We start from the raw sequence: 9191 nt of genomic DNA on the forward strand, positions 1-9191 counted from the left end.
TGTCCATGCGCAACCTGCGGCCTGCAGGCCCCTGGGGCTGGCCCCCTCTCGCCAAGCTTCCCCCTTGGGAACGGGCAGGAAAGAGTTCTGACTTCTGAACTTCTGGCTCAGCCAGCTCTGGCTGCCATAATGAAGTATTTCAGGTTGGGTGACTCCAACAACAGAGGTTTTTTTTCTCACAGTCTGGAGGCTGGAAGGCCGAGGCCAGGGTGCCAGCATGGTTTGAGTTCTGACGAGGCTTCTCCCCCTGGCTTGCTGCGTCCTCACGCAGCAGAGAGACAGAGCGAGCTCTGGCGTCTCTTCCTCTATTTTTAAGAGCTCTAATCTCATCTTGGGATCCCCACCCTCTCTTGTCTAAGCCTAATTCACTTCCAAAGGCCTTACCTCCAAATACCATCGCATCAGCGGTTAGGATTTCAGCGTGTGAGTTTGATTCCATAAAGCAGCTTCCCTCTTGTGCTGCAGTGTTAGTTGTTGCTCTCCTAGGAGTCACTGGGCAGGGCTGCTGGGAGCAATGCAGGCGAGGGCTTGCGAGCTGGGACGCAGAGCTCGGAGAAGAGTCACTGACTCACCCAGCAAGCCAAGGTCTGGTCAAAACTGCTTCTGCAGCAGGTTACTGCCTCTCGGCCACAGGGAATGTGGCTGTTGATACTGCTCCCCTGCAAACCCCCAAACTAAGCAAAAACACTCCTGCTAGATAATACAATAATAAAATCGTCATCAGTTGAGTTAGCTTTAAATGGACGATGTTGGCTGTGAGAGAGAAGCAACTGAAGGTCTCAGCACGACTGGTCCCTTCCAGGCTCTGGGAGAGAGGACGTGAAGGCCCCGCCCATGAACTGCCTGTGCCGTGGTCCCAGTGCTGAGGTGGGGGACGTCCCATCCTGTGGGGAGAGGCCCCACTCTCAGGAAAGCCTCTTCCCCTTCACCAGCGAGAGTGCGGCCTCTTGTCGGTTTGTCCTCAGGCTAGATCAGGGGATGGATGTCCTCAGGGCAGCTCTTCCTGAAGGAAAGAGGGTGCAGAGAGACCAGACCCCCGGGTCAGGGGTCAGCTGTGTGGTCTCAGGCAATTACCCATCACCCCTCTGTGCCTCAGTGTCTCCTTCTGGGAGGCGAGCTAGCTGCTCTCCAGGGGCAGGAGGCAGGGGAAGGATCAGCCTGGGGCTCTCCGAGCTGCTCGGTGCAGGTCTCAGGCCTGTGGTTTCTGACAGAAGGCAGCCTTCGCCCCCAAAACGGCACCTCCGTTCTGAGGGGACTGGGCAGGCCTGTTTAATCATCGTGGTGTTTGACGGGTCACCGTTCTAGAACTGCCTGAAAACCACTCCCTAGCCATGTGTGTGCCTCTGCAGTCCCTTGCAACCACCACACTGGACACAGCATTTGGCTTTCCACGAACTGCAGATGGATTTCATCTCAAGCGCCTGTGAACACAATAGTCTCTGGTCTTCACCTTCCAACCGTCTCCCGCTCCCGCGGCTCCGGGGCCATGTGCGCCCCTTCCCGCGGCTCTTCCGCGTCCTCAGGAGTTCGGTGGGAGGGCGCACAGAGGGGCTTGTGTTTCTTTGTTTGAGACCCCGAACAGCTTCAATCGTTCTGTCCCGACAGCATATCTAATACATGATCATTATAAACTTGAAGTAACACAAAGAAAGTGGGGAGGGGAAAGGGAAGATTCCCCGAGGCCCTGCCCGTCGGAGGCAGCCGCCGTCAGCTCGCAGGGACCCTCTTCTCTCTGGCTGTTTTCTGACGCCTCACGGGCACTGCACACCCTTCACAGAAAAGTATGGTCACACCATGCACGCTTTTTCACACATTCAGCTGCTTTCGTGCTCCTTGTTCTCGGCCGTTGCCTTCACTCTCGCGGATGACCCTCGCCCTGTCTGCGGTGGGAATAGCCCCGCAGGCGTCCTTCCGCAGCAAGAGTCTGGACTCCGCGAAGCCCTGAGGTCCCACAATTTGGGGGTCTTTTATGATGTCTATGAGAAAACATTTTCTTATAGCTACACCAGGGAATATTGTTCAGCCATTAAAAATAATGAATTAAATACGTACCAGATGGCTTGGAACAAGTCCCAGGAAGGACTGTTGAGTGAGAAAAGCCAAGTTACAGGAAAACTCGGATTGCACGATGCCATTGCAGAGATGGGTGCTGACCTCCCACGTGTGTCTGGGGTGGGGGAGGGGTCTGTGCGGGGTTGGGGGCTGGGGGGGAATTGGGCCAGGCCCACCTGCAACCGTGATGGGTCGTCTGAGGTGACTGTGGGATGCTGAAGTGCGGGAGGAAAAGGAGCGAGCGCCAAGGGAAAAAAAGGAATGCGTTTAGAAACACGCACATATGATCATATGATTTGTGCATTTATAGAGAATTATGTATATTATAATAGTGAGCATATGCATAAAGAAATACATTTTTAAAAAAATTTTTTAAAGAATGCAAGGGTATCCCCCACTAAGAAAGTGTGCTTCATAACAACAGTCCAGATTTATCGGGATAAGCTGAGGAAAGACAGAACTCCCCAACAGAATAAGAACGCCCTGCGAAGTGTCTTCGAATAACTGGCTCCTCCTCGGCCAGGCTGGCTGGCCCTGGGCCACGGCTCCGCGTCACCGTGTGCAGTGGCGTCTCTTCTCCGAGCCTTGGTTTCCCCGTCCGTGAAAGGCCTGCCGCGCAGGCCGGTGGTGGGAATGAAAGGTGCGAGAATGCACAGCCCTGGCGTTTAGTAAGATTGCAGAAGCCCGGGTCTTTTGGCTGTTCTGGGTTTTCCTCTAAAATGGGTTTGATTTTCTCCCACGGGGCACGCCTGCACAGGACCGTGCTCGCGAGGTCAGTAGCCAGTGCCAGAATGATTTCCAAAGCCGTTACAATAGCAATTTGGAGTGGGAGGAAACTATAGCCGTTCAATCCAAACCTCTGCTGTTGCCGATGGGAAAACCCAGGTCTGGGCGAGGGTGTGACTGGCGTTGGGCCCCAGACAGCAGGGCGGGAGCAGACTCCAGGCTCCGCCCCCCAACCCGGTGCAGGGTTTTTCTGCGGTGCCCTCTGACTTCCGGCTTGGTAATCTTTGCACTCACCCATCACACCGGGGAGGCGTGGGGGTGGGGTGGTGGTAGGCAGGGAACTTTTGGGTCCAAGATCATATGCTTCTGCTTGTGGTGGCTTCTTCAGTAAAGGAGTTTCTCTTCGCCTTTGCACTCCATAGTCCAAGAGCATGTGTACACACACACACACACGCACACAATTCAACTCAGCCAAGTGTGAGGGATTTGGGGGCACGCATTCCATAGCCACGTTTCCACTTGGCTTTGCTGGGGATTGTCACTCTGAATCCCTCAGCTGCCTCTGTAGGTGACAGCATTGGGTGAGAGCATTCGTCAGTCCCTTCAAGGGAGCGAGGGGATCGGCGTGGCTGCTGTGGCCAGAGCTCAGAGGAGAAGAGCTGGTCCCAGGTCAGGAAGGTAAACCCTGGGAGGAAGCTCGGATCATGTAGGGTCTTTTTTTTTAATTTGTTGTATTTTTTCCCATTGCTATGTAGGGTCTTGCAGGCCTTTGTAAGGTGGTGATTTGTACATAACCTGGGAAGCCATTGGAGGGTCCAAGCAGGGGCGTGGCATTCTTGGGCTTTCAGCTCCACCGGGTCACTGGGCTGCTGTACAGAGAACTGACCCTAGGGAGCAAGAAGCAGGGAGACCGCTTGGGAGGCTGATCCATTCCAGGCGCAGACAGTGGTGACTTGGACCAAGGGGCAGCGGGGCAGATAGCGAGACCCTGCCTACTTTTCCAGGGGAGCTGGTTTTGGGTCTGTTTTAAAGAGCAGCTCACTGGAACTGGCTGGTGGATAAAATATGGAGTGCGAAGGGAAAAGTAAAAGGAGAATTTAAAAAGCCAGCTGGAAGCACGGAGATGCCTCTGTGAATGTTAAGATAAACAAGACTTTATCCTCACATTCTGCACAGACATTTCCAGTCCCAATATCGTGTCACCTGGGAGGGAGTCAGTTATGGATGGCTAGGGTCCTGGGGAAGGTGTGAGTCTCGGCTGGTGCCCGCTGAGCTTCCTCACCCCCACCCCCAGGTACTTCTTTAACTGTGATTGCCTCATCCCCCTCAAGAGGAAGAAGAAGTACTTCAAGGTGTTCGAAGTCACCAAGACGACTGAGACCTTTGCCAGCAAGGTCCAGAGCCTGGTGCCGGTCAAGTATGAGGTCATCGTGACGACAGGCTACGAGCCGGGGGCCGGCACCGATGCCAACGTCTTTGTGACCATCTTCGGGTCCAACGGGGACACGGGCAAGCGGGAGCTGACGCAGAAAATGCGGAACCTCTTCGAGCGGGGAAGCACCGACCACTTCTTCCTGGAGACGCTGGACCTGGGCGAGCTGCGCAAGGTGCGCGTGGAGCATGACAGCAGCGGCTACTACTCGGGCTGGCTGCTGGACAAGGTGGAGGTCACCAACACCAGCACGGGGGTGGCCACCATCTTCAAGTGTGGCAGGTGGCTCGACAAGAAGCGGGGAGACGGGCTCACCTGGAGAGACCTCTTCCCTGCCGTCTGAGGGGCTGGAGCGCCCCCACCTCACCTTCCTGCCCTGCACGGTGGCTTCCAGCCGTCTTCTCCCGCAGCCCCCCAGAGCTGGGCCCGGGGACCAGAGGGTGGCACGTGGCACTGTGGAGCAGAGCCTCACGGTCCTTCAGAGGCCACTCTGGGCGACTCCTAGTGGGTCCTGCCCCTCCCCAGTCTCCTGGACCTACAGGAAGCCATCAGCCTGTGTCACCATCTGTGGCTGCACGAAAACAGCTCTTTGCACTTTCTTCTCCAGTCACAGCAGTGGCCAGGCTGACACTTGCTTCCGGTGTGGATGGGGCACCGGGGCTTCTCCCAGAGAATCGAAGTGGTGAAAAAGACGCCATCGAGACAGTGTATTTTAAGCAAAAGTTAATTAACACTTTTCTCCCCCCAAAGCTGGGCTCATTACATTATTACCAACCACACTTCACAAAGAGCTCATCTTGACCTCTGCTCACTAAAAATGCACCCTTCCCCCAGTTTCAGTAAATCCAGTGCAAATAAAGGAAGACATCAGGAGGAAGCATTTGTACCAGGGGGACTGATGAGTCTGTGAAAAGGCACGTGATTCTTTCCACCACTTCCCAGAGAACTGGTGGCCACGAGCCTGCCAGTTGCCCAGCCTGTGATAACACAGCTGAGACCCGAGCAGAAGGCGGTGGGTGCCTGGAACAGCCTGGTTGCTGCTGTGTTCCGCTGGGGAGGGGAGAAGAGGGCTTCAGGGTTATTTACACCTCTTGCGGGGGGCTCTCTGTGGGCAAGTGGACCGAGAGCTGCTCTCAAGGGGGTCGTGACCTCAATGAAGGGGCAGCAGGAGAGCGGCACACTCGTGTGCCTGTGCACCCCTCCCCCCGCCCCCACACTCCCTGACTGACAGTCCCAAAGGGACCAGACGTGGCTTCACAAGAGTGCAGCAGGACGGAGCACCCCACCGCTGCTTCCCCTGCAGCGGGGTCCTGAGTGGGCGGGCTCATCAGGCCCGTGGGAGGGCACCCCGGGAAGGGCTTCTGCCACCCAGCTGTGTGCCCTGTGCCCTCTAGCCATACAGGTGTAAATGCTTAGCAAGACTTCATGGCTCTGTGGCAGGTTTCGGGAAGCCTGGGAGACTCTTGGAGAGCTGCCAAAGTTGAAAGCATAGGCTGGGGGAGCAGCCTGCCTGGGCGTGAGTGCCTGCTCCCCCTCTCACTGGCCAGGGGAGCTGGGCCGGGGTATCCCACCTCTCAGGCCTCAGCCGCCTCACCTGTGACATGGCGAATGCTAGTCCCTACCTCGTAGGTAATTATGAGGGCTACCTGCGCTGATACGCAGACAGTTTTAATTCAGTACTTGCACTGAAGAGTGAGTGTGTCCATCATGCCGAACAAGCAGGGCTCGGGGGAGCCGTGCCGTGCTGGGGAGCAATAATCATTAAACAGCTTCATCGTGTCTTTTTCTGTGGCCTGGTTCTTCCTCGGTCCCTGGATGAAAGTTTAGGCAAGTCTTAAAACTCTTCTGGACTCTCTTAGGTCGTAAAAAGTCCAACAACCACTGTAAGTCACAAAGCCGATCTCAATTCTGTCGTTTAAATGTCTGGCTCCAGTATAAATTCCAAAATGTCACACTTAGAACCGAGTCCCCTGGGTGCTACTGTGGCCGGTGTCTTTCCTTCGGGACCGGCGGGTGTCTGGGCCCTTCCTCTCACTTGCACTTGTGCGGATTCTTTCTCAGTCCCTCCACCCCTCCCCTCCGCCTTCTTGCTTCAGATCTGAGACGCCCCCACCTGGTTCCCCAAGTTCCCGACACCTGGGCCATTTCCCTCGTGGGCAACTTGCCACACCCCGCTTGTTACCCTCCAGCTGTGACGCACACTGTCCCCGGCTGTGCCCCTGCTGGGGCTGTTCCCTGGGCTTGAAGTCTGCTCACCACCCGTCTGCTTCTCCATCCCGCCATGCTAGGAGGCCCCGTGCTGGTCCACACTCCCTGCTGTGCCTCGGGACCGGGACCGGAGAGGGCCCGTGGCTCACCGAGTGTTCCAGTGAGCCAGAGCTGGGCTCCAGCTAGGCTGTCTGACGCCCTCCCACTCTGTGGAGGCAGCTCGGGGGAGATAGGCAGGGGCCTGGAGTCCTGGAGAATCCGGCATCTGTCAGGTCCCATCTCCACAGCCCTGTTCTCAGGGCTGGGCACTGCCTTTCCTGGGGTGCGCCGGGGCCCTGGGCAAGTTACATTGTTTAAGGCCCTACAGTCCTCATTTCTGCACCCAGGCTGCAGGCACAGTGGGAGAGAACCACTTCAAGGTCACTGGGGAGGGGGTAGAAAAAGGCTGACTCCCTGCTGCATTCTGCTGCCACTGGGCTGCTGCCCTCCACACCGAGGAAGGAATGAGGGATGCCGTGGAAGCAACCCTCCACCCCGCCGCCAATCTCACCCCATCCGCCCCTGGTCAGGACTCTACTCATCTCTTCCTTGTAGCTAACTCAGGAATTACCCTCTTTGCAGGGCTGAAAGCAAAGCTAGAGTTAGGGAGAAGCGAGCAAGGAGCCTGGGGTGTAAACTTGAAGGAGGCACTCAGCCTGGGGCTGTGCAGAGGCAGGGCTGGCGCCTGAGAGGGCTGGCACCTGAGGCCTCCCTCACCAGCACACTTGCCGCTTGCCTCGCCTGAGTCCTGGCCCTAGCGGAAAGGTATTCTTCTACCCTAAGCCCCGACACAGCTGTGTACCCCAATGGTCCACACCCTGGGGCTGAGACCCAACAGCTGGCCATGGTGAAGGTGAACAAGCCCCTTCTCTTGTGAAGGCTCCTCCTCAACCCCTGTCACCCCAATGCCCCTGCTGCTGATGCAGTCCCTGGTCGTCGCTGGCTGGGGCGGTTGGCCAAGGGCAGGTGCTGCTGGAATGTCACCTCTCCCAGATGGGAGTGAAGAAAACGAAGGAAGGAATGGTTGCTTCCTCCCCCTCTCTTCCATTCCTGCTGTCCTCACCAAAGAGGCTCATTCCTTCCCTAGCCCCGCCCCCACCCCCGCCCCCGCCCCCGCCCCCCCCCACCCCCTGTCTGGCAGAAAGGTCTTCCTTATAAGGGTGGCTTCTTGAATGACAAGGTTTTCTATCGGCTCCATTTTTGCACACCCGATTTAGAGACAAGCCTGCGTGAAAGGATATTCGGAAAGAACCGTGGTTGTATTGCTTTCACGTAACTGCTAACCAAGTATTTCCAAATAAGTATCTCCGGGGGTCTACATCAAAGAAAAGATTAAAACTCGTTTGCAATTAGCATGAGCTATTTACATACAAACGGTTGTGCCACAGTCTTAAAAAACTATTTTGCTCTTAAGTAGGTTAAACAAAAGCCTTCCGTTACTATTCCCACAGCTCTGACTGAACAGCCCCTTTCTTCCAAGATTTTGATGGAAGTATAAACTCAGCCGGTTCAGATACAACCCTTATGAATCCGATTATGTGGGGGTCCCCCTAGATGAAGTCAGAAGTACTGCGGGTGCCCCTTTTCCCAAGGACCCCTGTGCGGTGTGTCCATCCTGAACTGGCACCCGTGTTACTCCCGGCCCCTTGGCAGAACGTGGCACCAGGCACCCACCCCGGCAGGCACCCAAATGTCCTGAGCGAGGACAAGGTAAGGGGACTGTGGGGAACAGGTAGGGGAGGCTTGGCCTCGGGAAAGGGAATAAAGAGAGCCTGCAGGAACGCAGGGGGTTTGGGACAGTCGGGCTTTGAGAAGGAGTGCCTTTTCACAGGAGCCCTCAGTTTACAGGAGAAGGCGGGTAGCGGCACCTGGATGGTGGGGGAGGTGGTGCTGATTACGGGCTGGGGGAAGGTGGGTTCTCTATCTACTTCTGGTCTAGAAGTTTCAGTGTGACCTGGGGGTGAGGTAAGGACAGTGTGACGCTTAATTTTGTGTGTCAGTTTGGCCACTGGAAGCCCAGATGAAACATTATGTATTTCGAGGTATGTCTGTGAGGGTGTTTCCAGGTGAGACTAGCATTTGAATCGGTGGACCCAGTAAAGTGGACCACCCTCCCTGATGTGGGTCCGCATCATCCAGTCCACGGAAGGCCTGAACAGAACAGAATGGTGGAGGGAGGAAGGCTTGCTCCCCTCTGCCTGCCTGCTTGAGGGGATGTCGGTGTTCTCCTGCCCTTGGGCTGAGCCTGACACCAGCAGCTCCCCCAGTCCTCAGGCCTTTAGTCTCCAACTGAGTTACACCACCGGCCTTGCTGGGCCTCCAGCTTGCAGACGGCGGGTCGTGGGACTCCTCTGCCCCATAAACACCGGAGCTTATCCTTTCTCATGATAAGTCCCCAAATATATATAGAAATATCACTATCTATCTATCTACCCACCTACCTTCGTACCTACCTGTCATCTGTTGGTTCTGTCTGCTGCAGAGCCCTGACTAATACAGACAGACTGTGTTCCTCGTTAGCCTCCTGGGGCTCTTCATGGGTCTTTGTGGCGACAGGGAGTCACTGGCATGCGGAGAGTATGAGCCTGGATGTTTTCTGAGAAGTCCCTTTGCTCCCGGGCTCTGAGATAGGATAGTGGGGGGAGGGAGCAGAGGCTAGGAAGGCTACATTTGCCTGTGTAGGGGGTAGGACAAAACCCAAGGAAAGAGAACCATTTCCCCAGTCCCTAGGATA

The 9191-nt window shown here is 56.0% G+C and overlaps 1 protein-coding gene across 1 annotated transcript in view; it reads left to right on the forward strand.

Annotated features, from left to right (window-relative positions):
- LOXHD1 (lipoxygenase homology domains 1) overlaps positions 1-5998 on the forward strand; it is a 75567-nt gene extending 69569 nt beyond the window's left edge. Inside the window, exon 28 of the mRNA XM_036010255.1 lies at positions 4073-5998. Coding sequence (XP_035866148.1) covers positions 4073-4553 — 481 coding nt within the window. The 3' untranslated portion in view covers positions 4554-5998. The remainder of the gene's footprint in view (positions 1-4072) is intronic.
- The last annotated feature ends 3193 nt before the right edge of the window (positions 5999-9191 follow it).

Source organism: Phyllostomus discolor, chromosome 9, assembly GCF_004126475.2.
Source record: "Phyllostomus discolor isolate MPI-MPIP mPhyDis1 chromosome 9, mPhyDis1.pri.v3, whole genome shotgun sequence".
In the NCBI taxonomy this organism is placed as follows: domain Eukaryota; kingdom Metazoa; phylum Chordata; class Mammalia; order Chiroptera; family Phyllostomidae; genus Phyllostomus; species Phyllostomus discolor.